Consider the following 20,585-nt stretch of genomic DNA (forward strand, 5'->3'; position numbering starts at 1 on the left):
ACATATTTATATATTATATAGAAATACACGTTTATGATTTTAATGGCTGCCTCACTCACTAAACTATATACTCCAAGTGGCTAGAGACTGTGTTGGTTTATTCCCATATTCTTTATCCCAACATAGGTCTGACCGAACAGGGCCCCTAAACATGTGTGGAATATGAGAAAAAAACATAAAAAGCCATAGCTCCCTTGTGTCACCCTCCCTTAGGCTGGCCCTTCTCCCCAGGCTCCTCCAGAGGGCAATCTCCAAGGCAGTGGTGAGGCCTCCCACCTGTGTGTCTTTATTTCTCATGTCCTCCATCCCTCTGCGCTTCCACAGAGAGGGCAAAGGTCTGTGCTGGACAGAGAGGCCTGAGGACTGTTAGCCCTCCTACCCTACCTAGCAAGGTCCTGTCCTGCTCAGGTGACAATTTCCTCCTTCTTCCTCTACCACAAGATCGCACGGCAGGCGTGTCTAAAAATCCCCAATGCACAGAGACATACATTTGCACAAAACAACTATAGGGGGGAACTTTTGAAAAGTCTCTGCCATTTTAGTGTCATGTTATTGAAATTTCCCCTTCCCCAAAGTTCAGTCTGGGGCCTTTGGTGTCCAGTCTTTAAACAACAGTGTTTAACAGTCATCAACAGCAGTGCGATGGAAGCCCTCAGAGCCCTGCTCACTCTTATTTCAGTTTCTCTCCTCACTCAGGAGAGTCCTACTGGCTGTTTTCCTACTGGCTGGCAGTTTCAGGGTGACCCAACATGGGTAGAAGCAAGTGTTCCTGTCATCTTCCAGAGAGGTAAACAGGCTTCGCCCAGGATACCTGGGGCTTTGGCAGGGGTGGGGGTGGGGGGTTTCTTCCAAGAATTTCCGTCCACCTGGGAAGCTCTTCCTTCCAGGCTGGCTCTCCCTCACTTGTGATCCCTCCTCTCAGCTCAGGACTGTGCCGGTCCCAGCAGTCCCCAGGACTCCGGAGGGCACATTGCCTGGGCCCAAACTGCAGCAACTGTGGCTCCAGCTTCCAGACGGGAAGAGGTGAAGCCTCCAGGGCCCCAGACCATGCCCTGGCTTCAGTCGGCACACATCAATGGCTTTCCAGAGATCTTTAGGTCATCAAAGGGCAAAAGAGCAAAGGGCTGAGAAAGAGAATGGAGAGAAGCAAGGTCAGGGCCCAGAGGAAAAAGGCAGTGGTGGGGGAAGAGAGCTGGGGAGACCTATTGGGCCATTTTCTTCCCATCAACTGACAGTTGGACATCAGGGAACAAATCCCCCTACTAATCTAAATGGTGGCCCCTCTAGACTAGCAAGAGCCCTGAGGCCTTAGGCAAGCCCTCACTCTCTAGGAAAATCCCTGAATATCACAGATAAGAAGGATCAAGGAGGTAATCCAGTCCAAGGGTCTGGTTTTCTGGGGGGTGGTGATGGGGGAAGGGTAATCACAAAACATTTTGAATATTTTTTATATCAAACATTAAAAAAAATGGGTGACTATAGAGAAAATCTAGCTTTCATTTCTCAAAACATCCCCAAGAGCTGGAAATACTGGGCCCATATTCCTCCTCTGCAACTATGTGCTGAAGCTGAATGGCCTGACCTTAGGGGAGAGACTGGTGTCACCAGCCCCAGCACCCTGCTGTCTGACATCTGGCCTGCTTCACCGATCCACTTTAGCTGCAGGGCTCCTGTAGGAGTCCAAGTTTAGGCCCCCTCAGCCTGAGCCAACTAAGAAAACAGGCTGAGAGAGGGGCAGAAGCTTGCCTTAGTCCTACAGCTGGTGAGTGGAAGAGTCGTGGATTGCACCCCAGGATCCTAAGTCCTTGGCTCTTTCAGCCATTACAGCGCCTGTCTCTGCTATGGGTGTGGGAGAGACTGGAGAGCAGAGCAGAGTGTACGCCTCTTACATCCTCGGCCAGGTCCTGGGGTGTCACATCCTCAGCCAGGTCCTGGGGCGTCTCATCCTCCACGTTTCGCAGCAGGGAGTCAGCACCTGCCTCACGCAGAGTGGACGAGATGCTCTTGAGGCCTCGGCCTGCAGCGAGGTGCAGGGGTGTGCACCCGTTGAGCATACGGGCATCTACCCGGGCCCCAGCCTGGAGCAGGAAGTGTACCAGACCCCGCTCCTGGGTCTCCACGGCCAGGTGCAGCGCCGTCTTCCCACTCGTGCCCTCCTGGAGGGGAATAAGGATATCAGCCAAGGCCCTCTGGAGGAAGCATGTTGGACCTGGGCCCCGGGGAAGGTGAGTGCCACTGCTTCTGACACTGGGAGCAGACCTGGGGGCTAGACCAGGTGGCCACCTCACCTGCACGTCAATGTCAGCTCCATTTTCAAGAAGCAGTTTCATGAGTGACTGGTTCCTCTGCAGGGTGGCAATGTGGAGACAGGTCAGACCTGGAATGGGGTGAATATAGGGGCTGCTGATCTGCATGCACCAACTCTCTCCCCTACTCTTCAGGTACCTCCCTACCCCTCAGTCCCAAGGGACCCACTGCCCACTCAATAACTCTGATCACAGGGCTGTTAAAACACAAACCCAAAAACCCCCTCAAAAATCTGAGGGGAAAGGAATGCAAAGTTTCCACTGTTTCAGTCATGTTATTGAAACTTTCATGCTTCAGGAGTCATGTTGCTGAGTGACACCCCCATACACATACCCTCCCCCCAAATGTTCCCTTCCCCATCCTCTCTAACCCTAACTCTGCCTGCCTTTAAGCCCTGTCCAAAGCCATCTTCTTCAGAGGTCTCTGGGATCCTCATGCCCCCAGCCGCTCCCCAGGGCCACTTCCTCCTGTGTACTCCCCTAATCCCTTTGCCATCTCCTTTCTGGCCTGGACTCCCCTCTGCTTAGAGACTAGATTCAGATGCACATGCTATGCCTCCCTCAAGTCTATGCTCAAATGTCCCTGCTTCGTGAGACTCTCCCTGACCAACCTGTTTAATCACACATAACCACACAGCCCCATTCCCCCAATTCCAGTTCTTATCACTCCGTTCTACTTTCCCTCAGCACTTACTGCCTCTTAACCTACTGGAGAACCCATTTCTTATATTTATTGTCTGTCTCAATCACTCTCTGTTTTGTTCACAGCTATAGGCCCAGCTCCTAGAATACTGTCTGGCACATAGAGGCCCTCAGTCCATTTTTGTTGAATAAATGATCTCTACTAAACAGAATATATATCTCGAGGGCAAGGTTTAGCTCTCTGTTTAGCACATAGCATGTTCCAAGTAAATTCTAAGTCAAATTCATTCATTCAGCAAATAGGTACTAAGTTATCTGTGCTCTCAGAATTGGAGGTGCACTGATGGACAAGCTACCACCCTCCTCCCCTGAGAGTGGGGTGCCTGTCCCCTGTCCCCTCTTCATCCTATGGGCCCTGTGGCTGCCTATACCTTGCCAGTTTTGCAATTGGAGGTCCAGGGAGTGAGATGGTCCTCTGCCTGGTTCTGGCTGTCCCTTCAGCAGGCAGTGGGCACAGTCTAGGTGCTGGCGCTGGCAGGCCACATGCAGGGCTGTGTCACCATGCCGGTCCTGTAGCATGCGGCTGGCCCCCTTCTGCACAAGGGCCTGAACTGTATCTGGCTGGTTCAGGTGCACAGCCAGGTGGAGTGCTGTCTGTAGGCACAAACAGAGGTCACGGGGCCACTGCAGCATGCTCCCAGCTTTGGGAACATGCTTGGGTGAGCACAGGAATTGACAACTGCCCACACCTTCCTTAAGGGCAGCTTATAGAGGTTATGGCCCTGGTCTTCCAAGGCCACATTACCAAGCCCTTCCCTTTGCCACCCCCCACCAAGCTCTTGGGATCCCTATTCTGGAGGCAGGGTGAGGAAAGTAGCCCCCTGCTCTCCCTGTAGGTTCTCTTAGCCCCAGGAGAAAGGACACATAAAGGCAGGGTCTACCTTCTCATCCTCTAGGGAGACCTCTGTTATCCCCAAGGGCTAGGTGACAAAGAGGGGCTGGGGAGAGGAAAGAGAGTCACTAGGCAGTTTCCACCTAGCACACTCCTCTTTAAGGCTCCATGCAGATATCACCACTCATATCAACCTCCCCCTGGCTGCTCTGCACAGACACTGGATGCCACAGCAGCTGGTATGTGTCTCCATCGCAACTCTTGTCACCATGCTGTATAATTAGTTGTAGACACAGTCCCCTAGACCAGGCTCAAGCACCTTGTGGGCAGAGGCTGCACCTTATTCATGTTTGTATCCTCAGCTTCTAGCTCAGTGTCTGGCATATGGTTTCCTGAGTAAGCAACCTCAGGTCACTCGTGTGGCTGCTCGGCATGGCTGCCAGGGCAGATATGGGGATCTGGGCACAGCCCACCCTTTCCCACCTGGTAAAGGTTGTTCTGAATGTCCAGGACCTCCTGGGGCAGAAAAGCCAGGCAACAGTGCAGCACAGCTGGGGCCTCGTGAATTACGGACAGGTGGATCAGCCTGGAGGGCGGGGCAGGGTTTCGTGTCAGGGCCCAGGCCAAAGAGAGTGGCCTGGGGTCCTGGGGTTAAAAGGAACACATCCCTAAGAGGCCACTCATAGGGTAGGTGCAGGAAGTGAGAGTTTGGGCCAAGAAGTGAAGGTTGGCTCAGAAAGGCAGGATCCTGGGGGTGAAGACTCCAAGTCCCTATCTCTGGCCTTCAAGGAGAGCCTTGGCTCAGTGAGAGTGTGGGCAGGGTGTGGACTCTACTCCCCTCTGGCACCAAGACCCTGCCCCACTGCAGCCCCAAAGCCAAACTACAAGCTGCTGGGGTAGTACAGAGGTGGTGTGGAGGGCTGAGCTCCCCACTTACCCCCATCCTAATAGGGAGGAGAGGGAAGGAGTGGGGTCACCCCCACCCCAGGAACTCAATGTTGCACATGCCAAGGGAGAGAAAACAGAAGCTTCTGGATGAGGAGCAAGGAGAAATGCAACATCCTGTCCTGCTGCCCTCCATAGGGGAGTGAGTCGAGAGGGCTGCTGTTCAGACAGCACAGACTGGTGGGTCTGGCCAGAGCCCTCCACTCTGTGCACCTCCATGGGGAGGTCTGTGCAGTGCAGACAATGTGTTTGTTGGGGGACAAAGAGCCTTAACCTAGGGGCGGGAGGGCAGCTGGGAGGGGAAGTTCCAGTGCTGGGGTTTCCCCACATCAGGTGGGGAAAATGAAAGCCAGAGCTGGAGGGTCTAGGCCAGGACAGCTGCCTTGAGGCATTAGTGACTGGGGTAGTTTGGCTAAAAGGCCTGCTTGGCCTGGGGAGGGGGCTGCTCAGGCAGCAGCAGGGCAGGCCTGGGGGCAGGCGGCAGCAGGAGAGGCCCAAGAGAGAGTGACGGAGGGAGGGAGGAACCACTCTGGAAATCCCCTCGGCCAGGACCAGCTCTCTGGGTCACATTCCTGCAGCCACCTCCCTCTCTCCCTCAGTCTCCCCTCCTCCCACTTCCTCTTCCCACTTCCATATGTCCCGCACCCCAGACACTTCCGAGGGAAGGGACCCCCTGGGGAGTCTTGACACCTCCCCCTGCCCAGTCTAGACACAACACCTGCCTGTAACTAGAGGCGGTAAAGGCTGGGCTGAGAGGCTGACAAAGGAGGGCAGCACCAGAATTCCCCACTCCCTGGGTCAAAGGTCAGCCATGGGTATTTCACAGGAGCCTCCAAAACCTTGGTTCTGGGTCTGAGGGCTGGCAATCTAAGCACAGAACACAAAAGGCCTAGGGTCACTCCTCTCCTGCCCACTGCGTCTCTAGGCTATCTTTGTCAAAGGTCCCAGGATTAGGACCCGTGCATTTCCAAAAAGCAGCTCAGGACAGACACTTCCTGCCCCTTTATAGCCCCTCAACATCTATTCAACATCCCAGATCTGGGACCCCAGACCCCTCCACTCTGTTTTTCACCCCAAAATCCCAGCCACTCCCTCTCCTGTTTTTTTTCTTCTTAAGGGGCAAATCCTCAACTGACCGGACTTCCCCCACTATTGTTTCTTACTTCAACTGTCTCCTAGCTCAGTCCCCACCAAGCTCCGCCTGGTAAAGCAAGGGGGTCAGACAGGACAGTGAGGGGAACTTGCGGGGGGGGCGCTCAGGAGATAGAAGGTTGCTGGTAAGACTGACTCCAACCCTCACTTCCCCTTTCTCAGCAGAGAAGGAAGTAAGCTGGGGCAGCCAGCTGCCTATCAGTCTGCTGGGGCCAGAGTGCCCCAACCTGGCTCACCACCCCTCCCCTCCTCAGGGCTGGCGTCGGCTCTTCACCCTGGCAATACACTCACCCCTAGTTTCCTGGCCTCCATGGGCAACCTGTAACTGGCACCTCTTGTTCCCTAAGACAGGGCATTCTGAGGTCAGGGGCCGGGAATTCCAGATATTGCACAAGCAAGGGTGCCCTCTCCCCCAGCAAGACAACTGGACTGGTCAGGGGAATTTTCTCTTCCTAGTGGTGGGTTACGGGTAGGTTTCGAAGATTCTAGCTGGGGTTCCAGGTCCCTGGTAAGGGCCCTGCCAGCTCTGCCCACTTCCAAAAGGGAGGGCAGAGAGACGATTCCAGGTCCTCTGCTCCGGGCCTGGCTAGAGCTCAAAAGTAGACTGAGAGTTAAGTCTGGAGTTTGGAACAGAGAGTGGAGGCTGCCCCTTCCACGGCAGGTGCCTTGAGGGACTATCATAGAGGGGGTAACGGCCTGGTGCTGCTCCTGGGAGGCTCCGAGTTAGCATCGGGAAGGAGGGAAGCGGTCCCAGCCTAGCCCCCATACTCACGTGTCTCCGTCCTCAGAGATGTAAGTGAGTGCTTCCAGCTGCTGAGGGCTCAGCGCCCCAACTGGGGGTGCCGGCGAGCCTGGGGATGGGTTTTCATTCTCAGGGCCTCCCCAAAAGGTCAAAGACTCGGTGAGCGACGAGGAACCATAGATGGAGTCAGCCCTCTCCGCATCTGTGTCTTCCTTCTCCTGTGGCTCTTTGGCTGTTCCCAGAGGATGATGGGTCCAGGCCTGGGGGGCTCCGCCCTCCGAGGGCCCCGAGGCTGGGGCCGTGGTGGACTCGGGCAGGGAGCGCAGAGAACGCAGGCACTCGATGCCAGAATCATACTGGCTCTCATCCTGCTCGTCAGTCCCCTTGCGCGCTTCCGACATGCCCGCGGCACCAGCCCGCGGGGGCCCTGTCCAAGCAGGATCCGGCTCCGGGCTCCGCCGCACCGCCTTTCCGGGTTGCAGGTCTGCCTTGAGGAAGGGGCACCTGGCCTGGAGTGACCTCCTTACCGGGCTGCCGGGGTCCGAGGAGCCAGAGAGTAGAGCTGGGGTGGCTCGGAGCGCTGGTGGGGTCCACCGCAGAGGATACTCAGGGAAGCCGGGATGCCGAGTCTGACGCACTCCCTCCACCCGCCCCTCAGGCCCCGCCCCCGACAGGCGCTTCCGGACAGAAACCCCGCCCTCCGGAATCCCCCGTACCCCGCCCTCTGCGTTCTCTCGGAGTCAGGGGTTACCCCGTTCTGACTCACCCATGCGTTAATTCACCCATTCATCATTCATCATCCATCCATCCATCCATCCATTTGTCCGTCCATCTGTCCTCCCCTTTTTCTCTCCCTCCCTCCCTCCCTCCCTCCACTCATTCATCCCTCGGTACATTTATTCATTTACTGTTCCCCCTTCCTTCTTCACTCCATTCATAATTCTAATCAATCTTTCCTTCCTTCACTTCCTCCATTTCTTCATTCGTTGTTTGCATTCATTCATTTATTGTTAAATAAATATTTATTAATTGTACAAATAAGGCATCTTGTTGGGGGCGGGCACGTGGCTGGTGGGAACGGAAAGCATTGCTTCCTATCTCCTACCTATTTCCGTTTCTCTTGGTTTCTCATCTACCAATTCTCAGGACTTTGGGTAGAGAAAGGGGACACACGTTGTCTTTAAAGAACAGGTTCTCATTGAGCGCGGGCTGGGAACCAAAGTGTCCCAGGTTCGATTCCCAGCCAGGGTACATTCCTGGGTTGCAGGCCATAACCCCCAGCAACCGCACATTGATGTTTCTCTCTCTCTCTCTCTCTCTCCCTCCCTTCCCTCCCTAAAAATAAATAAATTTTAAAAAAATCTTAAAATAATAAAATAAAAAAAAATAAAAAAAAATTCCTTAAAGAACAGGTTCTCCCTGTGGGTCCTGGATAGAGGGTTTCCTGTTTCAACTTCCCAGATCACAGAGAATTGGACACAAGGATGTGTTTTTCAGAAATGGATTTTCTCAGGCAGACTGTTGTCTAAAAGAAGGAAGATGGTTATGATTTTTTGTTGTCTAAAAAAGCAGGGTGGTCATTCCTCACAGGGGTGAAACACTGGTCTCAGTGGTTACAATATTTGATTACCCCCATCCCCAGTTCCTCTGGATAGAGACAGGATTGGAAGGCCCCAGACATGCTGGGCCACACTCTGCTGAGGTGACTGCCCTGACCCCAGCACCAGCACCAACACATGGTTCCTTTTTCCCTATCCCTGCTTTCCCTGGGCCCAGGGAGGCCATCGGCAAACTTCATCCACATGGTGAGCCCCAAACTAGTGCCCCATGATTTACCCCCCACCCCAAGTGCCATTGACCATGGGCCAGCAATGCCTTTAGAAGGTCATTCCCAAGAGAACATCCTTTCCTATTTCTGGCACTGGGGGAAGAACACTGGGGTAAGTGTAGACAGCTGCTAACCAGCTTCCCTACTGCCCTCCTCCATACAACCTCATTTTATTCATCCATTTGACAAACATGTATGGACCTTCTCCTACACGTATGACATTGTTGTCTCTCTTGGAAGCAAAACCAAGCATCACAGTGACAATAATATCCACCAAACACCAACCCCACCAACCACCATCCCCACCACCAACCAAAAATGCCCCACGGCCTCAACCTTCAAAAAGCTCCTTGGCAATGACAACACAGTGATTGTGCTAAGACAGGAGACAGAACAGGCTGCTGTGGGGGCACACAGTGGGACCGCACAGTGGGACCAACTACTCAGTAGAGTGAAGGGCAAGAAAGTCTCCATTTGAACTGGAAATGGGAAGGGACGAGGTCTGGGGAGAAGAAAAGTACCCAGTCTTTGGGAGGAGGAGGTTAGTAAAGAGAGAGGAGAGAGGGGAGAGCAGACAGGAGGAGATGACCCACTGCTTGCTCTCCATCTCCCTGGAGGACCAGAGAGGGAGGACGTGTTGAGCACGAGGCAGTAAGAAGTCATTAGGGAAAAGCCCAAGGAAACTGAGGCATCTTCTCCCCTTGGGGTCATGTGATTTCAGGTTTTCAGCTTCCTCCTCTGACATGTTTCTCTCCTATTCTCAAAAGCTGGAGCAAAAGTACAGTCATAAACTCAGATCCAGACCACTTGGGTTCAAACTCTGGCACTCTCTCCATTTTAAAACTGTGAAGCTGAGGCTCAGAGAGGTGAGTTGGCCTTTCCTAAGGTCAAACAAAGTGTAGGGCCAGGTTCTCCTGTCCCTTATCCAAAACTTTTTTTCAGCAAATGTTTTTCCTTTATGAAGGCCTAAGGGTTGGGGCATCTGAGCCCTTTTCAAGGACACAAGAACTCGGGCATGTTCAGTGACCACACTTCTCATTCATACACAGGTTGAACTTAAAGAAAAACATACCCCCATCCATCCCTGTCTGGCTCTGAACAGTTAAGAGGTGTGTGGCAGCCCCTTTTCTGGCCACATGAGGTCAGGATTGAGTCACCCACTGGTTTCAGCACATAACCTACACTCTGACAGGAAGCCCTTCTGGGGAAACTTCAGGAATAGAGGGATCATGCAGTATCATTTGGAAAGACAATGGCCTGAGACTTTGGCTGAGGCCACAGTGTGGTCAGGACCCTGACTTTGTTTCCTCAGCCCCAGTCTTCTTCGAGGCTGGGCCCCTCCCATCTCCTCCCTCTCTGTCTCTCTCTCTGTCTCTGTCTCTCTCTCCCGGTGTTTTCTAGTTCTCTTAGTTGTTCTCCCACTCCCAGCTTCCACCCACCCCAGCCAGGCTCATCTTTTGGAAGCAGGCCCAGTTGCCATGGCGACAAGTTGGTCAGCTGGCTACTTCGAAGACCCTTCCCTTCACCCCTCTTTTCCCTGGGTTTTCAAGGAGGGGTACTGTATGTGAATGGGTTGGTGAGGGGTGTTCTTGTATATCTTGGGAGCTCTGGAGTTGGCCAAAAGCAATTGGGCTATCTTTCTCCCTGAAGTGAGAAAGGGAAGGCTGTGGGGGTGGAAACAGGAGGAAGATTATAACAACTAAGTGGGGAGTGTGAGGATTTTATCTGGGTTAGGAAACGGCAAGGTAGGACCTCTGCTCTCTGTCTGCAGCGGGGACTGAACTAGGTGGAAGAGGATGAAACCAGAAGTAGAAGGATCAGAGTTAGCTGTGAGGCAGGATTTTCCAGAAAGCAAGGGTGGGAGATATTGGAATGAGCCACTCCTCTCCCACGGGAGTGAAAGAGAACCCTTGCCTCTTCAAGATCACACCCTTCCTCCATGTAGGCAGGGAGGATGGATTCACTGATCTGGGGAGGACTATGCAGGTTGAATAGTGCTGAAGCAATTGGTGGACAGAGTTGCCTTCACCTCGCCTGGTAAGGGAAGAGCAGAAAAATGGAGGCAGGATCAGGATTCGGGAGTGAGTGTATGGAGAGTGGAGGCAGTGGCCTTTCTGCCCTAATGAGGGGGAGGACTATCCCAGCAGATCAGTGTGCTTGTCCCCCACCCGCAAAGATCAGATATCCAGGCTTTGCCTCAAGCTAACTTCCTTCTCCCAAATATCCCCATGGGCTTTTGAATGGGGAAGATCTGGATTCTAGGACTATCTCTGTGAGTACTAGCAGGTGACCTTGAGTAAGTCACTCACCCTCCCTCCTCCTCACTTCATAAAGGGTAAGTGGGGAAACAGTTACTGTATGTTCAAGACTCCAACATAGCACACTACACACAGTAGGACTCCACAGTTTATTGTGCACAGATATTGATCAAGCATAGCCTTTATCCTATTCTATCATAGTGATTGGTTTCCATGTCCCTTCTTCCCATTTGACTGTGCTCCTTGAGAGTAGGACATTGTGTGTTTCATTTCTGAACAGGGCACACAATAGGTACCTAATGCCTGTTTATTGAATGGCTGCACCCAGGAATGAATGAATGTCAGTTTCCTTTCTTACTGTCCTAAGTGTAGCAGGGAAAAGCAGTGTGGGTGGATGGTGTGAAGGGGTAGGCTACCTGTAATTACTCGGCCTGGCCTATGGTCTGTGATTTTGGCTCCTACACCCAGAGAAGGTCAGTCTTAGAGATTTTCCAGTCAGCTTCCTTACTGCACAGATGAGGAAACCAAGGCTCAGAAAAAGGAAGGCATTTGTCCAAGGTCACACAACTTGTTAATGGGAGAGCCAGGATTAAGAATTAGAACTCTGATTTCCTGATCTCCAGCATAGAGCAAAGTATACACTTCTTGGCTCCTCTGGGGCTGTACTTCTAGTGAAGGATGGTTCCAATGCCCTCTCCTCCGCCCTCTGTGAGTCCTTTCTCACATATAGCTCCAATCCTTTCCCTTTCGTCCTATTCCATCCAGGTTCAGTTGGGTCTGGCCTCTTAAGTCTGACTCCTGCCTTAACCCTTTACCACCCAACTGGGAATAAGGATCTTCCTAGGGTTCCAAGACTCAATTTCATAAATCGCCCTAGGATGGTGGTGGTGGTGTGGTGTGTGTGTCATGCATGCGGTTAGCAAGGCTAGGAGTGCGGAATGGGTGCTCAGAGCCCCCTGTTGCTTCTCTTCTTTGGGGGGTGGTTATTAGGTAGGCTTGAGGAAGGCGGAGTTTGGGGGGCTGGGGGCGGGGCTCCTGCGCTGGGAGGAAGAAGGGGGGCGCGCTGGCTTCAGCTCGGCTCAGACAAAAGGCGGCGGCGGGAGCGGGCGGGAGGCGGAGCGGCGCCGCGCGGGCCTCAAGGTGACACCCGCCCCCGGCCCCGGCCCCCCCAGCCCGGCCCCCCAGCCCGCCTCCCCACCCGAGCCCCTTTCCCCCTGTGCCCTTTATAGGTCCCCTCCCCCCGTGCGGGGGGGTGGGGAGCAGAAGGGGCCCCGCCCCCTCCCGTCCTCTCCCCAGGGCCCCGCGCAGGATGCCCCCGGCCCCCGGCAGCCCCCCGGGAGGCCCTGAGCTCGACGCACCCCCTCTACGCCATGTCCCCCCCTGGCTCGGCCGCGGGAGAGAGCGCCGGCGGCGGCGGAGGCGGTGGCGGCCCCGGGGTCCCGGAGGAGCCCACAGCAGTGGCGGCGGCGGACGAGGGCCCCGCCCGAGAGGAGGTGAGAGCCGAGGAGCCCCTTCCCCGGGCGCGGCCGCAGCATGGCCCCCCATCCCCCTCTGCGCGCGGCCCCCACCGGTTCCGCCGCAGCAAGGCCGGCGCCCCGCACCCCGAGCCGGCCGCTGCAGCCGCAGTCCCGCGCCACTGTCCCCACCCAGCGGCGGGAGCTGTCCGCTGTGGCAGGGGTAGGGGCCGCGTCAGGGGCGGGGCTCGGGGGTCCTGGGCAGGGGGAGGGGCCTAGGGGCGGAGCCTCGCAGACCCCGGCCAGATCCGGGTGGGGATAGTGGCCGGAATCCTATATCACGGAGGGGATGCTATCTTGAAGACCAGGAAGGGCAACTTGTAGGGGCTACAGAGGCAGGAGAATGCAAGGGAAAAATAGTGATATTATCTGAGCGAGGGTCTTAAGAAGGTCAAATGTGTAGAGGCGACATCCACCTAACCCTGCATACCTCCCCTCAACCCTATCACTGGGAATGTGTGTGCAGCCCCCCACCCCTAGGCCCCTCGCCCAGGGGGCCTGAGCCCACGAATCCCTCATAGTGCTGGTCATAAGCACATCCCTACTTGGGGGCCTTACTCTTCAGTGCTCTGAACCTGGAGACAAAGAGACTGAGGAAAGTACCAGGAGCACCCCCATCTCCTATGTACACTCTCGCACACACATGGACACCGCACTAGGGCAGAAGCACACAGGCAGACAGGCCTGCAGGTAGGGCCCCTTTGCTCTCATTGGGACAAGTGTGCACCAGGCTGCTGCACATATGCACACTCCCCAAGGACAAGGCTCCTTAAAAGGCTCTTGGACCCTACACTGGTTTGTTTATACTGTGTGCTATTTCCTAGCCCAGCTACCTCTCTACATTTTCAGATCTTTCCTTTGATTTCACACCAGGCCCACTGCCTGTTACTGTCCCCTTCTTTTCCATCCTTTTCTCCCTTTCCCTGGCTGGCCTCCAGGCTAGGCTCTGGGGACTGGAAGAATAAGTCAGAATCTCAGCGGGAGTGTGCACGGTTTCTAAAGTTGGACAGCAGGAAGGAAGAGTGGGAAAGCCCAGGCACCACCAGAAATCCAGCTCAATACCCATCTAATAAGTGGCTATTGGGTGCCAGCACCATGGTAGACAGCCAAGATGCAAACAAATGGGGCCCTGCCCACAGGAACACCCAGTCTAGTAGCAGAGCCAGACATGTAAACAACTCACCGGGGCGAATGTGTGACAGAACCCGCCAAGTGCTTTAAAAAGCTAACAGGCCCCGGGAGAGCACCAAAAATCGTTCTCTCTTGACAGATGCCTGGGCTGCAAACATCTTCCTGCCTACCCCTCAACACCCATCCCACATCCCCTCTCCCTTGCCACATGCCTCTGCCCTTCTAGATATCTCTTCTGGGACCTCCTTCAGGGACACCAGCCCCCTCCCATCTTAGAACAGGGGAAGAGTCTTAGGGTGCAGGAGGGAGATTCACAGGGAGCCTGGAGTGCAGAATGTGAGGAAAGAGATAGGACCTGGGGTTTCCTGGGGGCTCCCTTCCAACGGAGGTATGAGGCCATTTGTCTGTGAGGGACATGGAGGTGGATGGGTCAGAGGAACGGCTCTTCCAGAATGTAGGACTGAAAGATTCTGGAAGAGAGAATCCACTTGTTAAGTGGGAAGGTGATGTCAGTGGAACACCTGGAAGAAGTCTGGGCTGGGGACCTGCCTTTGCTGATGCCTGTCTGTCCTCCCTTCTCTTCCCCGTCCACACCTTCTCGTGTTTCATTGCTATCTTTGTGTCTGCCCTTGGACTCTGTTTCTCTGGGTGTTATCCTATCCATCTATGTCTTTGCCACCTGGGCCCCCTCTCTCCATCTCTGGTGCTGATCTCTTTTTGCTTCTTGGGGTGTCTGTTTGAACTTCCTTATATTGGCACTCTGATCCCTTTCCTGTCCCCATGACTCACTCTGGGTCTCTTCTGTGTTTATCTCTGGTCCTTGGCTCCCCTCTCCGTCTTACATGTTCTCTCCACATCCCTGTCTCTGACTGTCATCTCTGGTGCTGGCCTCTGCTTCTCTGTCCCTGCATCTGTCTTTGTCCCGGATCCTGCCACTGTCTCACTTCCCTCTCATCTCGGCCCCTCTTCCTGCCCCTCTGAGTAGCAGCGTCCCATCCAGCCCTCTTTCACCAAGTCCCTCTGCCGTGAGTCCCACTGGAAGTGCCTGCTGCTCTCCCTGCTCATGTACGGCTGCCTGGGGGCCGTGGCCTGGTGCCACGTCACCACGGTGACCCGCCTCACCTTCAGCAGCGCTTACCAGGGCAACAGCCTCATGTACCATGACAGTCCCTGCTCCAATGGCTACGTCTACATCCCCCTGGCCTTCCTGCTCATGCTGTATGCTGTCTATCTGGTGGAGTGCTGGCACTGCCAAGCCCGCCATGAGCTGCAGCACCGTGTCGATGTGAGCAGTGTTCGGGAGCGCGTAGGCCGAATGCAGCAGGCCACACCCTGCATCTGGTGGAAGGCTATCAGCTACCACTATGTCCGACGCACCCGCCAGGTCACCCGATACCGCAACGGAGATGCCTACACCACTACCCAGGTGAGGGGCTGGAGGGGAGCACAGGCCAGTCCAGATGGGAGAGGGGTGCACATCTGGTCCACCCTGCCTGTCTCCAGGGGTAGGAGCAGAGGCAAGCCAAGCTCGTGTAGGCACTGCAGTGGAGGGGCGGTAACGACAATCATAATAATAACAGCAAACACCAGCAGATAGCCTGCTCCAAGTAATTTACAAATATCAAGTTATTTATTTAACCCTCATAACAACCTGATGAGTAGCTAACTGTTATCCCATTTTACAGATGAAGAAACTGAGGCTTGGAGGGGTTAAGTAACTTGCCCAAATTCAAACAGCTAGTATGTGAGGGAGCTGGGATTTGAACCCAGGCAACCTGCTCCAGGGTCTATACTGTTTAGTGCTTAATGGTTGGAGGCTGCTTCACATGTACAGTCTTATAGCATGCTCTCACCTGCTCAGTGAGGTGGCTGTTACAAAGTCCTCTTTCACAAGAAGACCTTAGCTCAAGGACTTGCCCAAGATCGGCAGCTTCCAAGTGGTAGTGCTAGACTCAAACCCAGAGCCCTGGATCCCAAGCTCAGGGCTCCCAGAGGTGAGAGTCAGCTGGCAAACAGGTGGAGGTAGGTGTGGAAGGACACATGGAAAGTGGTAGTGGTGGGGATTGTCCATCAGCGCTTCCTGGTCCCTCCAGGATTAGATGTGTTAAGAGCCCTGGAGGAAGAGTAGCAGGAAGAGATTTCCCAACATGAGGGTGACTTTCCTCCCAGTACTGGGATGGGTAAACAGAAGCCTGGGGCCTTGAGAATCAGGAGGGAGGCACGGCAATCGCTCAGGGGGGAATAGAGAGACCAGAGACAAAGGCCCTCAAGAAGAAGCTCCTCTGGAGGGCCCATTTAGAAACACACTGTGAAAGGGAAGACAGGCAGGCTTTAGTGGTGAGGGGGCAGTGCAGGACAATGGAAACAGTGGCAAAAGGGTCAGGCAGGCCCACAGAGGAATTCATGGCCAGGGCTTGACCTACAGATGAAGCAGAGCTTAATTAAAATGAGAAAGCACACAGTAGGGATGAGGTGGATCCCTGCCCTCATCTCTAACTCACTGATTAAGCTGAGGGCCTCAGTGTCTCCATAAACCAGATGAGAAGATCCAACAGGGATCAGAAACAGGATAGGCTTAGGTTCTGACCAGATCGTACAAGAGCAGCGATGGGGCAGGCGGATGAGGGTGAGCAGACATAAGAGACGCTTCCTTCCCCAACGCCGCAGGTGTATCATGAGCGTGTCAACACACACGTGGCAGAGGCTGAGTTCGACTACGCGCGCTGTGGCGTTCGCGACGTGTCCAAGGCACTGGTGGGGCTGGAGGGCGCGCCGGCCACGCGGCTGCGCTTCACCAAGTGCTTCAGCTTCGCCAGTGTGGAGGCCGAGAACGCGTATCTGTGCCAGCGGGCGCGCTTCTTCGCTGAGAACGAGGGCCTGGACGACTACATGGAGGCGCGCGAGGGCATGCACCTCAAGAATGTGGACTTCCGCGAGTTCATGGTGGCCTTCCCCGACCCGGCCAGGCCGCCGTGGTACGCCTGCTCGTCGGCCTTCTGGGCTGCGGCGCTGCTGACGCTGTCGTGGCCGCTGCGCGTGCTGGCTGAGTACCGCACGGCCTATGCGCACTACCACGTGGAGAAGCTCTTCGGTCTGGAGGGCCCGGGCTCCGCCAGCAGCGCGGGCGGCGGCCTGAGCCCCAGCGACGAGCTGCTGCCCCCGCTCACCCACCGCCTGCCGCGGGTTAACACGGTGGACAGCACGGAGCTCGAGTGGCACATCCGCTCCAACCAGCAGCTGGTGCCCAGCTACTCGGAGGCCGTGCTCATGGACCTGGCCGGGCTGGGGGCGCGCGGCGCGGGGGACGCGGCCGGTGGCTACGCGCCCATGTGCCGCTACGGCGGGGTGGGCGGCCCGGGCGCGGCGGGCGTGGCCCCGTACCGGCGCAGCTGCGAGCACTGTCAGCGCGCGGTCAGCAGCTCGTCCATCTTCTCGCGCAGCGCCCTAAGCATCTGCGCCAGCCCGCGGGTCGGCCCGGGGCCCGGCGGAGGGCCTGGCTGCGGGGGCAGCCGCTTCTCGCTCGGCCGCCTCTACGGCTCGAGGCGCAGCTGCCTGTGGCGCAGCCGGAGCGGAAGCGTCAACGAGGCGAGCTGTCCCACGGAGCAGACGCGGTTGTCGAGCCAGGCCAGCATGGGGGACGACGAGGACGACGACGAGGAGGAGGCCGGGCCGCCGCCGCCCTACCACGACGCCCTCTACTTTCCGGTGCTCATCGTGCACCGGCAAGAGGGGTGTCTGGGCCACAGCCACCGGCCGCTGCACCGCCATGGCTCCTGCGTGGAGACCTCACTGTGACCAAAGGCCCGCGATAAGCCCGCTGTTCTCCCTCCTGCCCCTCGCCGGACTGTGCCCCCCCTGCCTGTAGCAGGGGGAGTCACGATGATGCTGAGTCTGTGCTGGGCACGGAGGATGTTTGGGGGAGGCAAGGGTGAGCGGGACAGACTCCATGGGGATGAGACCCCCGCCTTCCCTGTACATAAACAGACAGATGGGTGGGAAGGGGTCGCAGTTCCTATAGAATCCCATCGGGGCAGAGCCGTCTCTTTCATCCCCGCCCCAGAGTTCCTGAGGGTACCCCTCCCCTTCCTAGACACACACTGGATTTCCCGTCCAGCCTTTCAATGGATCTTCTGACTGCTACGTGGCGACTGTGCTGTGGGACCCGCGTTGGGCCTCGTCTCAAGGGAAAGGCCCTTGCTGTGCAGCGGGGGAGGTTCGGAGCCTGGAGAAGGGAAATTGTGGCTTTCCTTCTTCTGCTGCCTGGCTTCCCAGGGCCTGTGTCTCTACCGAGGGGGCCCTGGTTTGGTGAACAGCAGGGCTAGCTTCTAACCACCTAGCTAACGAATTCAGTGGGTCTGCGCCGGGGCCAGGGGTCAACCCCATCTTAAAACGGTGGAAATGTTGTTATCCTCTCCTTGGAACATCGCACAAAGATGGGGGTGGGGTTCCTCTCTGCTACTCCCACCACTATTGTTTATTTCACTGGGCCCCTGGAGTCTGGGTCCTGGAGAGACACAGACGTCACTCTCCTCCCTTCCCTCCTGCTCCCTGGCTCTGAAGAGCTGTTGCCAGGGGGGCAGGGCAGGGCAGTGCACCTCAGTGCTTTCTCAGTCCTCTGGGAGTGGCCTTCTCCCTGGGTTCTAGGAGGGCACTCCCTTCCAAGAGGGTGAGATCCCACCCATGCAGCATTCCATAAAGCTGGTCAGAGTGAATGACTGACTGGGGAGCTTGGGGATAGACCTGAGTGACAGTGGGGACCTTTGGAAGCGTGACGGGAGTCAGAGGAGAGGGCAGTGAAGGATGGAGTAAAAGGACCTCCAAAGGAGGGCGTATCTTTGGGGAGCAGCCCACAGGTCGCCTCTGCAGGGCTGAGGGTCTTGTCACAAGCCCCAGCTGAAGAAATACTCAATTCCAGTGGCAGGGTCAGAGTCAGATTCTCTAAATCTTGCCCAATTCCTCCATCCTCCCCCATCCCATGAGCTGACGAAGCCCTGCTCTGTGTCCCGGGGACTTCAGAGGGGCATCCCGCCACCACCACAGGGCCCTGCCCCACATCCTGTTCCCCCAAAGCTCTGACGTCCCCTTCACCCCTCACCGCTCCCACTCTGGTGTGCTTCAGTGTGCATGTCTGTGTACAACCACCCTCCACCCCTCCCTCCCAGCTCCCCCTGCTAAAGTTTTCCCAGCAGACTTAGTGCCTAGAGATTGAGCTATATTTCAAGTTGAAGAGGATAACCCTTGGCTGCCTAACATTGCTCACCCCTGATGCTTCTCACTTTGCCTGAGCTATCAGAGCTCCTTCTTCCCCTCCTGCAACACCCCCCATCTTCCGTCAGCCAAGCTAGGCCCGCACCCGCCAAGGGCATGGCCTCTACCTATGCAACATCTCTGGCTCCCCTGCCCCCCTCCCCCTGGGGGGGTCGGGAGGCACAGGTTGTAGAGACAGTCTGTGGCCTGTGGCGGTTGAGCTTTGTTTTCCTGTGGAGATGGCTGAAGGCCAGAGAAGGGGAGGCTTAGGCAGGAGGGTACAGCTGCCCATTACGATTCCCTGACAGCAGTGCCCATCTGCCTGCTAGCACTGAACCCGCCTGGACCCCGAGTCTGTGCTCCTCGGGGGCCTGGCAGTTGGAGCACCCCTCTTTCCTCTGAGTGGACGTCTGTGAGGTACAGATGGTGAGCTGTGGCCTCAGGCCCCAGTTCTTGGCCAGCTGGCACCTGAACGTCTTGCCCTTGTGTGGGGGCAGCCTGGCCACCTCCTGGCTTCAAGGAGGGAGGAACTCAGCTCCTCCCTCAAGATTGGTTCTGAGGTAAACCCTGAGCTGGGAGAAGGTAAAGGGGGTCCCTATTACTACTTTTGCCTGTACTGACTGTTCCTGCCTAGGTTTCTCACACAGACAGCCTCATCTCCCACACATGCACAGACTTAGAAACCAGTTCTTTGATCTTTTTCCTTGGTGGCTTTATTGATTGTCAAGGAAAAGGAAAACCAGAAAATTAGTCTACAATTAAACTTTACGCTGAATGTTCTTGTTTCTCTAATTAGAACCTCTGCTAGCAGCTGTGGCTATGTACGCACACACTCACCCTCACACCTACACATTTGCACTCTGGAACTGTCAGAGGGTGTCAGGCACAGACAGACTCGGGGTTGCCTGGACAGGCACACATTGCAGTCACTCCCAAGCCCCCTTTGGTGCTCTGCTCAGCGCCTGCTTGTTGGGAGGAGCCCCCAGAGAGCAGGCACCGCTAGGCTGTGGTTTCAGCCTGCGGCCCACCCTTTGAAAACCGATCTGCAGGTTGTGGGGCCCTCAGTCTGAGGAGGAGGGGAGATGGGACTCAGCCTGAATCCATCAGTCAGGTCCTCTCATGGCCGTGGGTTGATGTGATTTCTGTGGGTGTGGCTCCAGGGTGGGCAGCCACAGAGTGTTGGGGACTTGTGGAGGGGGCCTGGAAGGCTCCGTGTGTCCTGGGGACAAGGGCTTGTGGGGTGGGCTGGGCCTGGTTGGGAGAAGACAGGTCTCTGTCAATTGGGTGCATCACACTGTGGCCTTTCTGTCGTGGATTTCCAAGCGCAAAGATTGTACAATTCAAACTGGTGGATAATAAAGTTTTGGATGACTCACTGACTTCCCTCCCCAGCGTGACACCTCCCCCACCATCTTCCCCTCCCATGAGAAGCCATCACCTCTGTTTCCTCCTCCCCAGGTTGTGGGGAAGGATTAGGGGATGCCGTGGCCTGTAGAACTGGGTTACTCAAGCAGAGTCAAGTAATAGGGAGGAGGCATCTGCAGGGGTGAGGGTGGAAGAGCCAGGCAAAGTTCTGCTGTAGCAGGACCAGGGCAGGGAGAGAGAGAGAGAGAGAGAGAGAGAGGGTGTGTGTGTGTGTGTGTGTGTGTGTGTGTGTGTTTGAAGGAGGTCAAGGATCTGTTCAGTAAAGAGGAAGATGGCGGTGATCAGGGTCGTGGGTGGCCCTGTGGGAGACTCTGGGCAGGCAGCCCTTCAGAGTTCTCTCTGTCTCTCCCTATACCTGGAAGAAATCACTTATTTTCAGGGGTAATATATTCTCTCTGGCTACGGGGCTGGGTCCCAATTTACACCCCTTCTCACCCTATCCTAGGCCCCCTCCCTTCCTCACACCTTTATGCACATGACCCTTGATTACACTCCGATGATCT

At 55.8% G+C, this 20,585-nt stretch overlaps 2 protein-coding genes across 2 annotated transcripts; one reads left to right on the forward strand and one right to left on the reverse strand.

Annotated features, from left to right (window-relative positions):
• Positions 1–77: 77 nt before the first annotated feature.
• NFKBIE (NFKB inhibitor epsilon) lies at positions 78–7,336 on the reverse strand. Its single transcript, XM_045843185.1, has 6 exons — positions 6,710–7,336; positions 4,324–4,426; positions 3,380–3,602; positions 2,289–2,377; positions 1,890–2,156; positions 78–1,124 (listed from the first exon to the last, which is right to left on the reverse strand). The coding sequence occupies exons 1-6, from the start codon at positions 7,078–7,080 to the stop codon at positions 1,059–1,061; spliced, it is 1,119 nt and encodes a 372-aa protein (XP_045699141.1). The 5' UTR covers positions 7,081–7,336; the 3' UTR covers positions 78–1,058.
• A 4,784-nt stretch (positions 7,337–12,120) lies between these two features.
• TMEM151B (transmembrane protein 151B) lies at positions 12,121–20,030 on the forward strand. Its single transcript, XM_045842533.1, has 3 exons — positions 12,121–12,258; positions 14,396–14,836; positions 16,078–20,030. The coding sequence occupies exons 1-3, from the start codon at positions 12,136–12,138 to the stop codon at positions 17,203–17,205; spliced, it is 1,692 nt and encodes a 563-aa protein (XP_045698489.1). The 5' UTR covers positions 12,121–12,135; the 3' UTR covers positions 17,206–20,030.
• The last annotated feature ends 555 nt before the right edge of the window (positions 20,031–20,585 follow it).

This window comes from Phyllostomus hastatus, unplaced genomic scaffold (assembly GCF_019186645.2).
Source record: "Phyllostomus hastatus isolate PE091 unplaced genomic scaffold, TTU_PhHast_1.1 phas_contig_40, whole genome shotgun sequence".
Classification (NCBI taxonomy): Eukaryota; Metazoa; Chordata; class Mammalia; order Chiroptera; family Phyllostomidae; genus Phyllostomus; species Phyllostomus hastatus.